The following is an 18,153-nucleotide window of genomic DNA, read 5'->3' on the forward strand; positions in this document are numbered from 1 at the left end:
TCCTGTTAATGGTGCACATTCCCCATAAACAAACACCAGAGGAGGACGTCTGATGTCTTTATCTATCTCACTGTCCTATTTCTATGAGATAGAATCTCTCGCTGTGCCTGGAGCAACAGTGATGACCAGCAAACTCCAGTCATTCTCCTTTCTCTAATTCCCATCCCCACCACCACCCAGGACTGGTGTTACAGTCACACATGGTCATGCCATGCTTTTTATGAGTTCTGTGGATTTTAACTTAGATCCCAGATAAGTTATCTTCCCTTTTCACTCTTTAACATAGCAGCTTTATGTGCCTTTAAGTTGGGGATATATAATGAAGTTATTCTTTAAAATTCCCTGATCAATATTAAGCAAACAGCAACACAGTTTATTAGAAGAACCCAATCTTTTCTAGAAATAGTACATGCCCATAACTGCTTACATTTACTCTATGTCCCCCCAGTAGATCAATAGACTTCTCAGTTGATGTTGGATTGAAACTGAATTATGATTTGTTAGAATGAAAACAAGGATATATTCTGTTTCAACAGTTGTAATCGCTTTTATTTAACTTCTCCATTATTTCTGTTAAACAAATTTAGTTTCATGTTAATAAAATGTTAGATTCAATACACAGGTTATTCAGAGTGTTTTCATGGAAACCCAGGAGAGACCACACTCTTTGGACAGCTAATAACTATGTATAACTTTGTTTAAATGTATGTCATAATCTACTTATACACAGAAACACACACACACATGCTGCATGAAAAAAATATTGTCCCACCATCTCAAATGTGTGTCTCTTGTAAATAATCAAGATTCAAAACATCTTTCATGCCCTTCAGGTTTTTCAGTGCCTTTAACAATATTTACCAAAATATTCCTCATGGTTAGGACTTTTGGAAAGTTACTGGTTTGTGTCCATTCAGTTTTAAAATACTTATTTTAAACAATCTGTGATTTACAGCATCAAGATTTGAACTTTTTCATGTGATTTCACCACTGTAGAAACACAATAGTTACATACATATATATATATATATATGTATATATATATGAAACCTAGAAAGTTTGAGGCCAGCCTGGTCTAAAAAGCAAGTCCAGGACAGCCAAGGCTACAGAGAAATCCTGTCTCAAAAAAACAAAACAAAAAAAACAAAAAACAAAACAAAAAGAAGAAGAAGAAGAAGAGGAGGAGTCGTCAAATAGGCTTAAATAGGCTTTCTAGCCTAAAGTTCAAAGGACAGAAGGAAAACCACAACCCTCTCAAATGTGGAATTCCATTCACTCTGGAGCAGTCAGTGGGAACTGGAGCTTTGTAATGAGTTTTCTCTATCATTTCCTACAGGAATATGTCTTCAGTGAGGCCACTTAACCAGTGCACGGCTGGTATACTTCCCACCCTGGGTAGAAGGCAGTTACTTCCATGGAGTTAAGAAGGGCTGGACGTAGTGGAGCTTAAGGGTGGGTCATGTGGCATAAACATGCAAAGGAGTGATTAGTTCCATGCAATTTTAAGTGGAAGATCCAGCATTTGACTGACATCTTTAACAGTCAATTTTGAGCGGCTCCATGGATTCCTTCTCTTTCAGAGTAAACCACACCTGTTCACTAATTATACACATTCCCTGTTTCTGAGTTGGTCACTCACCCTATACTGCTCTTCATTCTCTATTCCACGGTTTAGGGACCAGCTTCTCTGCTGGTGCAGAATTGATCCCACAGCACAAAAGAACATATGGAGACTTACATTTAAGTGTTCCAACTTACACACCGATGTGTTATTGGCACCAGCCCTGTAAGTAGATAACAGAGAAACAGAAGCATTTGTGGATAAACAGATTGCATGAGCACTCTATGCTATAGGAAGACCTAATTTGTACACATGAGAGACCAGCCAGAGGCATCTGGAAGTACCCAGAGCAAAGAGAAAAAGAGGTATATTGCACATGGCCAGCAGACTGGATATGGCCAGAGCTGTCTGTGAGAGAGGGCAGAAGGACATGTGACAGAGGACAAAGCACAAGGAGAAGAGCAGTGGTCACACAAGCCTAGGAGGATGGAGAGAAACGCCAGCAGAGGGGCATGAGGGCTTGGAAGTGCATATGAAGCGAGTAGAGACTGAGGAAGCCTGGAGGGCAGGGACCCTGATATGCTCAGATGAGGGCCACAGGGATGTATTAACAGGAGATCCACATGTCTATTTGGCCAGAAGTAAGTAAAATGCTCCTTTTGGCAGACAGAAACCCACTTCACAAGTTCTTGAAAGAAGATTGACTTTTCTTTAATCCCCAGAAATCCTCCTACAGTACAGGTTGAGTTCCTTTTTGGATATTCATATGGAAGTCTGGGGGGCTGCAGCTCAGGGTTAGATATGGAGCATTCTAGCACTGATGTTTAAAACTATGCTGTGTTCTGAAAGTCATGCTCAGAAATTAACATACATGCATAATACATTAATGAGGCTAAACTGGGGCGTTACTGGAAAATGAGTGTGCATTTTGTCAGAAAACCATTGTGTCAGAAAAGTCTATTTCTATACAGTACTACGGATATGAAAATAAATAATAGTGTTGATCCTTAAGAGTTTACCTGTAGTTTTTCACTGGTGCATTTCCAAGCACAAAGCTGGATTCTATACCTAATCTGTTCTTTATGTGGGTTTGTATTAAGTGGAGATACACCCATATATACAGATGCGAGCACACACACTGTGCAAAAAATAAGGGGGGGGGGGATTATATATTTACTTAAGTTGTCACTTGCAATCTAAATAGTCCTAAAACACAGGGAAATCCATAACCCAATAGGACGGCTTTTCAGTTATAGTGTTACAAATGCAGACTCTATGCCTGTGTAAGCTTATGTGACCTTATCCTGTCTCAGTATAACAGAGACTGTTACAAGATTACAGAGCAGACAAGTTCATTTTAATCCATCTTCGATCCGATCCTTGCAAAATGTGTGCTGCTGCCTAAATTACATCAGCTCACTGAGCACTTCCCTTTAAAGCGGCAGTGACATCTCTGCTGTCCCTGCAAGTTACATAAAGACCTGCGGCCGGCTGACCTTCCCCACCCCCCACCCCCCACCCCCTCAGGAAGCTGAAAGGAAGGGGCGGAGCCCACACCAGCCTGCGCCACAAGGGAGGGAGCGGCGGGGGCGAGCCGCAGCCGCTGACGTTTGGTGCTAGAGAGTGGCCACGTCATCCTGGCCAAAGTCCGGCTTTGCTCGGGAGTGCGCGAAAAATCGCGGAGACCCCCGTGCGGGTGGGAGGAAGCCATGGACCCCGCTGGCGCCTCGTCCGCCCTGGCGCTCAGGGCCATGGGCCCCGTGGCTGCTACTCCGTATGGCGCTTTCTGCAAGGGGCTCTCCCGCACCCTGCTCGCCTTCTTCGAGCTGGCTTGGCAGCTGCGCATGAACTTCCCGTACTTCTACATCGCGGGCTCCGTGATCCTCAACATCCGCTTGCAGGTACACATTTAGAGCTGTGCCTGAGTCGCCAGCCGCCTGGGACCCGCAAGATGGCCGCTTCCCAGGCCTCCCCGCGGCACAGCCAAGATGCGCGACAGGAACGTGTAATCTCACGAGAGCACGCTCACGCGCGATCTGCACCCTGCCTCCCTTTCCCGGGATTTGGAGGTGGGAGAGTTGGCTGTCTGGGTCTATTAAAAGCAAGGATGTTGTTCCAGACGCAGAGAAACTAAGGCCCAAGGAACTATCTAAGGAACTCTTGACAAAGTGCACACGATGCATTATGAGAAAGGAAGGCTAAGTTTTTCAAGAACACAGATTTACACCAAACTGACATTCTCTGTCTTTGAGAGTATTGGACCGTGAGCTAGACATTCAATAAGAGGCCTGTTATATCAAGAATATGATCGGAAAACCATGTATCCCTTCCTCCTATCACAGGTGATACATTGAAACTGTGTGTCAAAGCCAAACTACAGGAAAGCCTACCCCCAATGCCAAAGATGGCAGCAGAATTTCGAGCCAATAGTGGGAGTATGTGAAGATGTCCCTGCACAAGAGACATTGGCGCCTAAGAAAAGAAAGTCCAATTGTGGCACAGGAACGGACCGTAAGGAAAGCAAATGGACCAAATATGGCTTTCTCTTTTAAGGAGAATACTTCATTTCAGTTACAGAGCAAAATGCAGATGTTACAAACCTTGTTGTGAAAATACAGTTGACAAGTGGCGGGACAAGAAAGTAAGTGGAATGGAATGGAATTGATTGTAAACAAAAAGGACATTGTGTTGATTATGGACAGCCATAATGACTGCTAAATGGAGAGGGTATAACCACGTGTAGTGAACAGGAAGTACCCAAAGACGGAATGTTCCGTGTCTGAAAAAAGAACAAATATCTGGTGTGAGTGAGCGTGTGCTACAGATTTTTCTATGTCTGGGCTGAATTAGTAATTGTATTTTATTTTGAAATTAAAACTGAAGTCATTACAAACCCCAAGAAAAATAAAACACTCAAACATGATGCTGCCGTGTCTCCTGTGACTAATGCTGTACCTGTTTTATAAGTTCTTATTTAACAAGAAGTAATCGTGTGGCATTGGGAGGCTGGAAGATGAAAAGGATGCATGTACAGAATCTATTACAGAGGACTGGAGGTCTGCTTAGTGGTGGAATGCTACCCAGCAGGCATGATGCTCGACCTTTGATCCCTAGACCCACAAAAAGAAAAAGTCAAATGTATAAAAAGCAGCATAAACTATGTTTAGGAAAATCAATGCAGAAATGTCTTAAGACCTAAAACTGGCTATTTATGGTGAAAAGAAATGAGGATAGGTAGAGGAAAAGTAAGGGTTTATTGTTTTCGTTACTAGCCTAACAGTATGCTGTGATTCATTTTTTTAATCATATATATAATTTTCTTCTATTAGAATTTAAATTAAAATATTTGGTTTTTAAAAGATCCCAAGGTAATTAAGTCTACCACACATTAAATGGCACAAAAGTCTAGTGGGATTAAAATTCTAAACATACAGAACATTGTTAGTGCTTGATAATATTAATATATATTATTATAGAAGTATTCTACCTACTCTAGCTTGGAAATAATTTTTGTTTCTGCTTGTGATTTTCCTTACATATAAATATAATTGTTTCCTTTCTTAACCGATATAAGATAGCTATATACTGTTACAGGCATGGCATGGAGTTGTCTCACTGATTTCCTCTGTGTGAGCACATATTAAGTGCATGCTGTTTTAAATCCCCCTTCGCTGGCTTTGTGAGCCATGCTCTTCGCTGTAAAAAAATCTCATGATACTCAGAGATAAGTAAAAGGATCCAGTGCCAGACATAGCAGTGCACAGCTGTTATCCCAGTACTCAGGAAGTTGAGTTGGAACAATCAACCCAACCAAAGAAACAAAGGCAAAATAATCCAGTGATAAAGAATAAAAATTCTAGGGAGAAAGTCAATGTCTTCTTATTAGTTTCTTTCTGAAAAAGGCTATGAACCAGAATGTCTCACTTTTGTTGTTGTATTTTATTTGCTTTTTCCTCCTTTTATTAACCTTGCCCCACCCCATCTTTCTTTCAACAGGGTTTCTCTGGAATTTGCTGAGTATTCGAGGCTAGCCTAGAACTTAGGATCCCCTACCTTTGCTCTTGTTTACTAGGTTTACCGACATGTGTCATAACTTCACACTTGCCAGGTACCATTTTGGATGTTACAGGAGTCCCAAGGTTGTTTGCTTAAGCTTTCTGTTGTTATTATGTATAGGCTAAATAATGTACTTTGAAGGAAAACATAGCTAGTGTTTAATTGATAAAGAAATGTACTTGATGTCTTAAAGTATCAGGAAAAAACCCAACTGTAGTGGGGCAGAAAGAGTGACCACAAATAAAAAGAGCTGGAGATATACTTAGGTCAGCAAATTACATTCTGTAAAAGCTTGAAGACTTTTGAACCCCAGAGCCTTCATAAGTAAGCCTGGCTTGGATTATGCTTCCAACACCAGTGCTAAGGAGAGAGAGAGAGAGAGAGAGAGAGAGAGAGAGAGAGAGAGAGAGAGAGAGAGAGAGAGAGAGAGAGAGAGATCCCTGGCATTCTCTGGCCAGCCACCTTTCCCTACTTGGCAAGTTCCAGAATATTGAAAGTCACTGTCTTTAACAGTGAGGTGCACAGTGCCTGAAGAATTGCATTTAGGGTTGAACCTCTAGCTGCCTCCTGTGCATCTCCCTACTTGATATCCTGCTTTTATTCTACATTATTTTTAACCCACTGAGTCCAATTAGCACTTCTGATATGTACATGGGTATTAAGTCACCCACATTCCTAAAGGAAAGTGACAACAGCCATCTGCCTATAGCTCCTTAGGTTGGGGTGGGGCCTCAAGACCATCTCCTTTCCATGATGGAAACTTTCAGTTGGCTTGATCTGGTCCTAGTCTGATGTAATAAATCACAGCTTCTGTGAATTCATGTGTGCAACAGCCATATCATATATAAAGTTTGCATTTCATAGCACCATGCTTGTCCTGTCTTTTACATTCTTTCCTTTTCTTGCATGGCGTATTCTTTTTTTTTTTTTTTTTTTTTTTATTAATTTATTCTTGTTACATCTCAATGTTTATCCCATCCCTTGTATCCTCCCATTCCTCCCCCCCCCCCATTTTCCCATTATTCCCCTCCCCTATGACTGTTCCTGAGGGGGATTACGTCCCCCTATATATTCTCATAGGGTATCAAGTCTCTTCTTGGCTACTTGCTGTCCTTCCTCTGAGTGCCACCAGGTCTCCCCCTCCAGGGGACATGGTCAAATGTGAGGCACCAGAGTATGTGAGAAAGTCGTATCACACTCTCCACTCAACTGTGGAGAATATTCTGACCATTGGCTAGATCTGGGAAGGGGTTTAAAGTTTACCTCCTGTATTGTCCTTGGCTGGTGCCTTAGTTTGAGCGGGACCCCTGGGCCCAAATCTGCCTATCATATTGTTCTACTTGTAGATTTCTAGGACCCTCTGGATCCTTTTATTTTGCTGTTCTCCCATGCGTCTCTCATTTAGAGTCCCAATAGGATGCCTTCCCCTCTGTCCCAGTTTCCTGGTAAGTGAAGGCTTTCGTGGGACATGCCCCTTGGGCTAGTATGCAGATATAAGTGAGTATATACCATTTGATTCTTTCTGCTTCTGGGTTAACTCACTCATTATGATCATTTCTAGCTCAATCCATTTATCCACAAATTTCGGGAATTCCTTGTTTTTAATAGCTGAGTAGTATTCCATAGTGTATATGTACCACAGTTTCTTTATCCACTCTTCTACTGAGGGACACTTAGGCTGTTTCCATGTTCTGGCTATTATGAATAAGGCTGCTATGAACATGGTTGAGCAAATTTTCTTGTTGTGTGCTGGAGCATCTTCTGGGTATATTCCAAGGAGTGGAATAGCTGGGTCTTGAGGAAGCCCTATTCCCATTTTTCTGAGATAGCACCAGATAGATTTCCAAAGTGGCTGTACTAGTTTGCATTCCCACCAGCAATGAAGGAGTGTTCCTCTCTCCCCACATCCTCGCCAGCATGTGGTGTCGCTTGAATTTTTGATCTTAGCCATTCTGATGGGTGTAAGATGGAATCTCAGAGTTGTTTTGATTTGCATTTCCCTGATGACTAAGGAGGCATGGCGTATTCTTAAACTTACCTGTCAAGTTAAAGTGGAGAACAACAGTAATATGCTTTTCATTAATTTCTACCTTGCATCATAAAAGTTAATTCACTATAAAAATAGATTGTATTATTTTATGATTCTAATATATTCATCATCTATCCTGATTGCTGTAATTAACTCAGGAGCTTTAGAAAAAAAACATTGGGCATAGTTTTACATACCTGTAATTCTAGTAGTCAAGAGACTAAGTCAGGAGAGTTGGGAATTTCAGCCAAACTGAAGTTTATGAAGTGAATATTGGGCTATCCTAAATCACATGTGAACCCATCTCAATATACATTTCCTGTAAGCATCCCAAAAGCATTTTCTATTAAACTAGTGTGGAGTAAACTGTCAGTATTCTAAGAATTTATTATGTGTACCTCACAGCACCTGCCAGCACCACATGAAAAAGGAAATACTTCTAGTCCCATGATTTGAAAAGGGCTAGATAATCCTAGACTTCAGTGTGAAAAGCAAAAGACCTAGAAGTTACTTTTGGAATACTCTGAAGGTAGTATAAAGGCCACTAGAGAAAGAGCCATCATTGGCAGTCGTGGTTTAAAAGTGACCAAAACATGAGATTAAAACATTGTTTAGGTAAGAACACAGGTCCAGTGATACTCAATGAAGAACATTTATGTTTATGGTTCCTCTAAAGAGGAAACTCTTTATGAAGAAAGTATTGAAAGGTATATAATTACATCTAACGTATACTATAAGTATATATCCAAATGAATATTTGCATTTTAAAAGTGTAAACAACCTCAGATATATATAATCCTATGTTCAACTACCTTTTACACTTTTTTTAAAAAATTGCAAATGGTTGGAATATATATATATGTATATATATATGATGGAGAAATTTTTATTGTATATATAAACATAATGAATATTATTATAAAATGTTTGGACAGATAACTATTGATTAATGTTTATACTATGGTTTGTTAGCATAACAAAATAGTGCTAAATAGTCTAAACATCTAACAATAGCTACAGTTAATTCAGAAAACTTGGCTAGAGAGATAGCGCAGCTGTTAAGTGCACTTGCTACTCTTCCGGAGGACCCAGATTCTCAGCAGCACATAGTGACTTACAACTATCTCAAAGCTCAATTCTAGGGGGGATCTGATGACCTCTCTTTGCCTCCACAGGCACCAAGAATGCACATTGTACACATATACACTTGCAGGTAAATATTCATACACATAAAATAAAATTGAAAAAAGAGAAAATAGATGATCATTGATTTGATGATATGCTAAGCTAAAAAAAAAAAAAAATAGCATTTATCACCAAGGAATAGTAAGAAAGTACTTTTAGAAATTCACTCTGATTTAGTTCATATGAAATGGGAAATAAAAAATGAATAACAAAGAGCAACTGCAAATGATCTTATCACATCTTCTCACTAACCTTTCTCATTCTATTTGAATTACGCAGCCTTCAAATCAATCCTATCCGAGTGTGTGTGTGTGTGTGTGTGTGTGTGTGTGTGTGTGTGTGTGTGTGTGTGTGTCAGAGAGAGAGAGAAAGAGAGACAGAGACATTCCAATGAAATGATTCATTGAACTTAATGTTTGTCTTTCTTCTGCCCACCACCACGACCACCATCTCAGGACACATCTCTAAGATTCCCAGTGGTCTCAGTGGCCAACGTAGGGGACGGACTACATGGCCAATGTTCAGCCATCTTGTCAGAGCATAGGTTCCTATTTCTCCAGCAGTCTGCCATTCACCAGAAACCAGCTGACCTTGTCATAGGTCGGCATTTAGACACCTGTTGTGGTTTATTGTGGGGGCTGGTCATGCTAGACCCCCGAGCTACTCTTTTTCCGATGAGACTACTGATAAGATCAGATTAAAGGCCAGCTGCCTGCGAGCAGCAGTTCCAGGAGCTTTTTCCTGACTAACCAGATCCTTCATGACTTTCCTGGAATTTCTCTCTCTGCAGTTATAGCAGCTGTAAAGGTAGACACCTACTGGAGCATTCCACAATTAGGAATCCATAGCAACCCTTGCTTATGCAAATACCCATGCCTCTGTGCCTATATAAACTCTGTGAAATTTTTCGATAAACGGGGTTTGATCAGAATGCAGACTTGCCCCCTTCTTCGTGTCTAGAGTTCTGTCCCTATACAGGAAAATTTTCCTCCCAAGCGTTAGTCGAACCCCAGCGGGCCAGGGCAGTTCAATAGCAGTCAATGGCAAATATGGCACTGTCATGTCCCTTCAGTAGCAGCCTAGCATGAGTAAAGAAATATGCACGTTCATGTTCTTGCTCTTAGATGCCACTTCAGCAACTTTTCCTCTGACAGACACCAAATCAAAGGAGTAGGCCTTTTGGAGCTTTTGTAGTTAATAAGAGATCTTAAATGTTTGAGGGTGAATCCTAACTCAAGGAGCAATGCCAGGGCTCAGGATCACAAATGTGTGAAGGATATTTACATAGCTTAATTGTTGTCTTCTACAGATATTGTTGTGCTTTGTAGTAGATTTTTGTTTCACTCTGAACAACCTCTTTATTTTTAAGACAGAGGCTTCCAGTTTTTTCTCAAAATTCTCAAAGGATATGATTGGTTGTTAGTATTGTCAGTTTGACAGATCTTACCACCTGGGGGATGGCTCTGGGGCTTATCTTGATGATATTAAAGTGGGAAAAACTACCTTAATTATGGGTGGGGCCATTTCCTGAACAGGGGATGCTGGACTTTGTACATGGAGAAAGGGAGCTAAGCAGCAATTAAATTAAGGTCTTTTTTTTCCCCCCATTTGTGGGTCTAAGGTGGTTCCCTGCTTCGACCACTCCCATGAGGGAGTGTGTCCTAACCTGAGATCTTAAACAAAGCCTGTCTCTTTTAAGTTGTTTCATCAGAGTGTTTTATCACAGAAAAGGAGAAACAAAATTAAGATAAAGGAAAATACCCCTCACTGGCTCTTCCTCACAATAAACTTAAGGTGGAGCTAGCCTAGTGTAGCTAGGCAGGCTCCACGGTGGCAGGGAATAGAATTTAGAGTTAGAATGAGAGTGATTAATGTTTTCCTTCATCTCAGAGAATTCATTGGCTTTCTTATAACAAACATACAAACATAAATAAATAAATAAATAAAATAAAAACTAGGAAAGTTGTCAAATCAGGTTTGATGCACCAGGAATTAAAAAAAAAAAAAAAAGATTATCTGTTTCTGTTTCTCAAAATTCAAATAATTCTCAAAATTCAAATAATTCAAATAATTCAAATTCAAATAATTTCTCTTGTAAGATCAATCTCAAGGCTCTGAATAGGATATAAATGGACAGCATATTACCTACTGCCTAAATTGAGAGAATTTGGAAGGGCTTTGACATGATGTGAACAATTGTTAAAGGGGTGTAGCAGGGTTCTGCTAGGAGAATCCACCAAAAAAAAAAAAAAATAGCATGTGGCCCACTTGAGACAAATCTGTAAAGCATTCTTAGAAGCCAGTACAGACACAGGTTTTCACCTGGTATGTATGTGCAAAAATACTCAAGAGAGCATATTTCGATATACCTGATGCCTTTCGAACTTTGCATCAGTGTTTGGCCAATTTTATCAACAGACTTAGCGAATTCATCTCCTGTGAATCACCTACCTCCAGATGGAAAGAAGAAATCACCATATACAGATTCTCAAAGTGAGCATTTATTTGGAAAGTAAGAGGCTAGCAGTGAAAAAGAAGCAGTAATGCTTTCTGCCTTTCCCCAACATTTTGGTCAATCTTTCAAGGTTGCATGCACGGGCCTGGAGGTGCATGTGTTGGGAAAGAGTCTGAGGCTGCTGAGTCCTACAGGAAGGTGGCAGATGGAGAGAGTGGAGTAACCTAGCCTATGTCCTAGGCTTGGCTTCATTTACTGGTATTTTATCATCCTTCTACAGTCAAGAACAAGGCCCTGTCCCTTGTACTCCTCTCTCCTAAAATTTGCTATTTAAGTGTAATTAGTCCTAGCTAGATGTTCACTCATTTACCCCAAAGACCATTTCATTAGAATCAAAAGTTTCTTGCAAGTTTAATTAATTATCTTAGCTTAATTATAAAATTTTAGCAACACTAAACACTACATCTTCAAAATAAAACAAGTTCAGCATCTAAGTCTAATGGACACTCAACTTAATTTGCATATCACATTTTCTAAGGCAAGATAATTAAAATATAATTCCCGAAGTAACATTTTATTTTATAAAATACAGATTACTAGTAGACATGTGTTAGATTGTCATTAAAGCCATCATCAGCATCATTCTTATCATCTGTATGTAGAACTACACAGCTCGGACACAGTTGGATGGAAAATATGAAAACTTCTGCTATTACCTTACCTATAGCTCCGTAGAGCCAAACTAGCAAATGTGTATCATCATTTATTGCAACGTGTTTTACCTTACTACTATATAGACTAAACACAAATAATATCTAGTATATCGTGCGTCATGTCTAGTGTCTGCACAATGTTATGATTCCTGCTATCACAGTTAAAAATATTATAGAAACTCTTCCCCACTGTCTTATTTATAATTTAGCTACTGTATCTACCCTCAAGTTTTAGTGTTATAAATAGGTCTACCTGTCCACAGTCTTTATGAAACTTGCCATTCTATTACAAACTTTGCCCGCTATGTCTTCCCTCTTTATCCAACATCTGTGTCTTGTGATAAGAACTATTGTGATGGTGAAGGAACCAGCCCCCTTAAGGACCCCCCATTAAAGCCAAAGTCTGGGAAAATGTAAAAGTCAGCCTACTCAGTCCTCCCTTAAAGACCCCCATTAAGGCCAAAGCATGTACATTTTCTAGGGGGTCCAGCTTGAACCAAGAACAGACAGATAACAGATCACTGTGTGTGTGTGGCAGGGACAGGAAAAACCTTGAAGAGTCCAACTTGACTCAAGGTCTCAGTCTGTGCTCAGAGTCCAGCTGGACTCAAGGACAACCAGCTGTGTTTAAAATTTCCACTACCCCTCCCCAACTAAAAAAGTTCCTAAACGCCCCCTGTGACTGTTTCAACCAATCTTTCCCATAGGTCAGCTTGCCCCTCCACCCATTATCCAACCACCAAACGCCAAGACTTGGAACTCCCTGCTTGCAGCTTTCCTGCCCAAATGCCAACCAGTCACATACTGTAAAACCCATGTCTTTGTCTAAAGCCTATAAAAGGCTTGTGCTTCTGTTTCTCGGGGTCTGCAGCTTGAAAGAGCTGGACAGACCCCATCGCGACAGCTCAATAAATTCCTATTCCTATGCATTTGCATCGACAATGGACTCCGTCTCTTAGTGGGGACTCCGGGAATAGACTAGAGATCTCTCTAGAGGTCTCAGTCTTACAATGGGATTGCAATGAAATGTGTACACAAACACAAACACTTCCATTCTCAGGACACGTGATCATGTAGTAGCAACAGAAGTGTGATGCTGAAGTAAAGGCTTATTTTATTTTTAGATAGGTCATAACATGGTAGGAGTAGTGGTCTCTGTCACTGTGAACATGCCACATGTATATTAATGCTGTTCTAAAATTTAGAAAAATTACCAAGTGTATAGAAACAGCAAAAATATTTATAATTTGGGAATTCACATTAAGGTTAATGTTGCAGATATATTTCCAAGTTTATATTGAACATAAGGGTTATCCCTCTTTTCATATAAGCATCATATTCCCTTATTAGCGACAAATGCTTTTTTGGTGTTGTGGTTTCTTATGTTCTTTGAAAATACATTTTTCTCTGATGCAACACATCTCATCCACAATTTTCCCTCCCTCTGCTCCTCTCAGATTATCCCCACTTGCAATCTCCCCAAGACCTGCTCCCCATCCATTTCCACTACAGAAAGGGGAATGCCTCCAGTAAATGGCAGCCAACCAAACAGGACAAAACAAGATTCAATAAGACAAGGGAAGAATGCCTTCATGTGGAAGCCGAACAAGGCAACCTAGTAGATAAGAGTCTTGAGAACAAGCCAGAGTCAGAGATACACCCAGTCCCATTGTTAGGAGCCTTAGGAAATACCAAGTAGCAGGCACAGCATTTACACAGAGGAGCTGTGCTTGCTGCTAGGGTCTTTGTGAGCCCATGCTGAGTCCTACTTAGTTGATTCAGTGGGCAATGTGCTCCAGGTGTCCTCCATCTCCTCTTAATCCTACACTCATTCCTCCTTATCTTCTCTCTCTCTCTCTCTCTCTCTCTCTCTCTCTCTCTCTCTCTCTCTCTCTCTCTCTCTCCTCTCTCTCCCTGCTTTAATAACAAAAAGCATACCTGCATTTCCATTAAAGAAAGTTAAGAAGTAAGATCTTGTGCTGTACGTCTTTAATCCTAGAATATATGAGAGGCAAGTGGATCTCTGTGACTTCAAGGCCAGCCTTGTCCACATAATGAGTTCCAGGCCATTAAGTTCCTGCTTCTAAAAGAAAACAACAGTTAAGAATTTAAGCTGTGGGGATGCTCCGAGGAGCCTGAGAGACCCACAGAGGCTTTTTGAGGAGAGCAGAAGCTGCAGAGGACGAGCCTGCAGAGACTGCAGTATCTCTAGAACAACTTTTAAAAGGCAGGTGGTATGAGAAAATGCCTTTAAGAATGAGTTTCATGGGATTGAAAAAAAAAAAAGATGTTGGACTGGAGTGATGTGCAAAGCTGAGAGAAGCAGAACTAGAGATGTGGTGGTGGCAGCAATAGGTATGGGATCACAGACAAAGGACCGTTTTATTGCCAAGTTTGGCCATTCGTTGGGCCACCGCTGGGCCTGCCTCTCCCAGTTATACCTGACAGGCTGGTCTGAGGCATAGAGCTATTGATGCTACCCCTCTTGCTGTTTATGGACTAGGGTTAGAAAAGCACAGGGATGCAGTGCTTCCTGCATCCTACAAACATGGTGCTCCTCCTCTGGGTGTGGCAGGGCTACTGGCACCAAGGGCAAGGTAGTGAGTGTCCAGCAGACTGGAGCTGTGGAGGGTCCTGCCCCCAAACACACTGCCCAAGCACATGATCACCCTGACTGAACAAAAATCAAGAAAGCAGAGATGAAGACAGGTCATTTTCTGGATTAAGCCTGTTTGAAAGATGCCCATGATTCTTGCTGCCAGAGGTCATGTTGCTATCTGTGTTCTGTACTGCCACCTGAGATGTTTGTGGTCCATGCTGTTGCCAGAAATCATGTTGATGTCCCTCATCCACGCTACTGCCAGCTGCTATGGGCAAGGAAGCTTCTTTTGCAGGGAAATAGATGATTGAAGACTCATAACTGAGAATAAGATACATCGAAGGCTTCTGTGACTGGTTACCCCTTCCCCCTAAAGAAAAAACAGTCCAGAGATGAAGCTATTGAGGACAGTCCTTAAAAAATTGTGACCAAAATGCTGAAGTATAGCTCTTCACAATTGATGCCCTATGGTGGTGATGGTGGTGGCCTGTAGCAACTCCATTTTCTTTGAGGGCTGGCCACTGGGGCTTTGACCACCCAGGAGATGCAGGCCCAGTGGTGACCCAAGCCTCCAGGTGGCTCAATGAAGCAACAAATTGAACTTAATGTATATTCCTTTTTTTTTTTTTTTTTTTTTTGGTGATGTTGGGGAACAGTGCAGTGGTGGGAGAGGGGACGTGGGAGGGATAGGAAGCAAATGTCATCAGGGTACATTGTATTAAATTCCCAAATAATTAATAAAAAATTATGTTGGAGGAAAAAAGGAGTCTCATGAGAGAATACGATCTTTAAGAAGACCTGGGTTTGTATAAGGGCATTACAATATGTTTACAACCAGCCCAGCTGCCTCAGAACGCAGTGCCGTCATTATGCAGCAGCAGCAACAACAAAACAAAACAACAGAAGGAATTTAATCTGTGGCTACTGCAAAGATGGCTCCAGCAGAGAATTCAGGTTTACTTCCCAGCACACACAATCACTCGCAGCACCTTGTAACTCTAGTTCCAGGGAATTTGATACCTTTTTCTGACCTGCATGGACACCAAACATATATGCATATATGTGGTGCACTGACATACATGTAGACAAAACACATATACACAAAGTAAAAAAAAAAAAAAAAAAAGAATTGCAATTTCATACCTTTTGCCTATAAAAGTAACTTTGATTCTCTCTTAGGTATTTGAAACTATAAGTTTTTATTACCAAAGCTGTAAGCAAACTTCAAAAAAGGTAGGTGTGTGTTTTATTGGCTGACTGTGAAATGATGTTTTCCTCGTGCAATGCAGTATGCTTTGCAAACATTTCACATATGTTCAGCAGTTCTTGAAAGAACCCAGCCGAAGAATAACAGTTCACCAGGAATAAAATTTAAATTCCCGAGTGAACCAGCAGTGTGGGTTAGCAGCTTCCAAAATGTACAAATTGACTTAAGACAGTTTACTGCCTGACCAGTCACCCAAAACACTTTATAACCTTTAAGATGTTGCAGGACCCTCACTGCTGTCTGTCAGAGTTTATTTCCCAGTATCATAATAATGGGTGACTCAAGGGAAAGATATTTAATGATAGCAAGACAAAATTAATTGACCTGTTCATTGGAAGCAAAACTAACAACCACCATGCCACCTGCATTTAATAATGTAAAGGGTTTTCCAAGACAGGGTTTCTCTGTGTAGTCTTGGCTGTCCTAAACTCGCTTTGTAGTCCAGGCTGGCCTCGAACTCACAGCAATCCACCTGCCTCTGCCTCCCGAGTGCTGGGATTAAAGGCATGCGCCACCACGCCCGGCCTTAAAGCAGTGTTCTTACTCATGTCAGAAAACAAAGTCAGATTGCTCTTAGGGATCACATAAATATCCCCCCAAATAGCAAGTGCCTCAAGTAGAAGGAAAAAAATTAATAAAAACAAAACACACACAAAAAAATTAAAACCAACAAACCCTCTTTTCATTCTCCACCTCAACCAGAGGAAAAGGAAATGGAAGAAGTGAGCTATTTTGAGTGAGTAGAAAATGCTGAGGGAGGTAGCAAACTCTCTGGAGAGTTGATCGCTCACAACCCAAATATATCAGAGCATTTTGCTAGACTGTAAGAATAATAGAAATGAGAATATAATAGATATAGACTGTAAGAATAGAAATAGACAGCTCTCATATGGTTGCATCACTAAATACCACCAGCTGACCGATGACTCATTAAGCTGACAAACGGATGAAGATGAATTTGATAAAGGTGATTTTCTGGTTGATGACATAGACAAAGAAGTTAACACAGTCTCCAGCATTCTGTTCATAAACCCTGCTATTACCAAAACATGTGAGCCAATCTGGTAAGCAATTGCTAGAACCACAGTGCTATGATTAAACAGTCAGGAATGTCCCAGAGGAGAAACTGAACATCATCCAACACATTAACATAGCAAAGGAGACACTCCAGGAAAACAAAGATTCTAGGAAGGAAAGACTCATGTCGAAGAGAAGTGGGTCAGGTCCACAGTGTCTTTTCATAACATCATTAGCAAGCAGAGAATAGAAATAATTTCTTCTCTAATTAAAGAGTTGTTGACCAACGCTGAGAGCAAACATGATGCCTACCTATGAAATGTAGACATCATTGTTCTTGATTTGGGGAAAAGCCTGTGATAAACTGCCTTGCCATAATTGTTGTTTTCAATGATTCAACAATTTCAGTAAAGCAATAAGAGATACATCAAATAATAAAAAAATGGTAAGGTTGGGAGGAAGGAAAAAAAAAGGGAAAGGCAAAATGATAAAATCACAAAATCAAAATATAATTTTGAAATAAAAATATGTAATAAAATTGTTTATTATGCATAGAATGCAATTTGAGATAACATGAAAAATCTCTCACCAGATGCCTCAATAGACTCTGGTCACTTTAGTGTCCTTTCGAAATGTTGTGAATGGCTACAGTTTTCCATGTAAGTTAGTGGGAGACTGGATACGTTCATTTTTTTTCCAAAACGCATGCTTCTAATCTATTGAATACTCCTAAGTACCCCACATTTTCTGTTTTGCCCACAGGCGCATGCCGAGTTGTATATAAAGTAGTAAAGATAACAACCACAGCATTCTCTCTACCCAAGAAACCTAAAAACTTGTTCCCAAAGAAAACTGTCTTGTTTGTGCATCAAAAGCATGCAGAGACACACGAGTGAAGGGAGACATGGATGCTCCCACAAATAAAATTCATATATGCATTTATACAAAGAAACAAAACTAGTGTGAAAATCAAAATAACCCTATGTGGACGGATCAGTGAGTAAATGCTTGTCACATGCCATATGAGTATTAAGACTTGAATTCAGAACTCTAGTATCCACATAAAAGCTGGTGAGCATGGTGGCACATCTGTGATCCTACCACTGAGGATGGAGACAAGGGACCTAGTGAACTCCAGGTTAAATCAGAGACGGTCTCAAACACTAAGTTTGAGAGCAGTTCAGAAAGATATCAATGTCAGCATCTGGCCAACACAGACACATGCACAAACTTTTATATTACCCCTATGCACACAGTACATGCAAACATGC

The 18,153-nt window shown here is 40.6% G+C and overlaps 1 protein-coding gene and 1 pseudogene across 1 annotated transcript; one reads left to right on the top strand and one right to left on the bottom strand.

The window, feature by feature from the left end:
- The first annotated feature begins 3,102 nt into the window (after positions 1-3,102).
- Positions 3,103-4,030, top strand: Smim10l1 (small integral membrane protein 10 like 1). The gene is made up of 2 exons (XM_051155462.1): positions 3,103-3,462; positions 3,904-4,030. Exons 1-2 carry the CDS (start codon positions 3,271-3,273, stop codon positions 3,913-3,915), a joined length of 204 nt encoding a protein of 67 aa, XP_051011419.1. The 5' UTR covers positions 3,103-3,270; the 3' UTR covers positions 3,916-4,030.
- An 11,874-nt stretch (positions 4,031-15,904) lies between these two features.
- Positions 15,905-17,650, bottom strand: LOC127197725 (taste receptor type 2 member 42-like; annotated as a pseudogene).
- Between the last annotated feature and the right edge of the window lie 503 nt (positions 17,651-18,153).

This window comes from Acomys russatus, chromosome 13 (genome assembly GCF_903995435.1).
Source record: "Acomys russatus chromosome 13, mAcoRus1.1, whole genome shotgun sequence".
NCBI lineage: Eukaryota > Metazoa > Chordata > Mammalia > Rodentia > Muridae > Acomys > Acomys russatus.

What these genes read in the sequence shown, in the direction of transcription:
- Smim10l1 (XM_051155462.1), top strand. Translation starts at nt 3,271, where the DNA reads ATGGACCCCGCTGGCGCCTCGTCCGCCCTGGCGCTCAGGGCCATGGGC.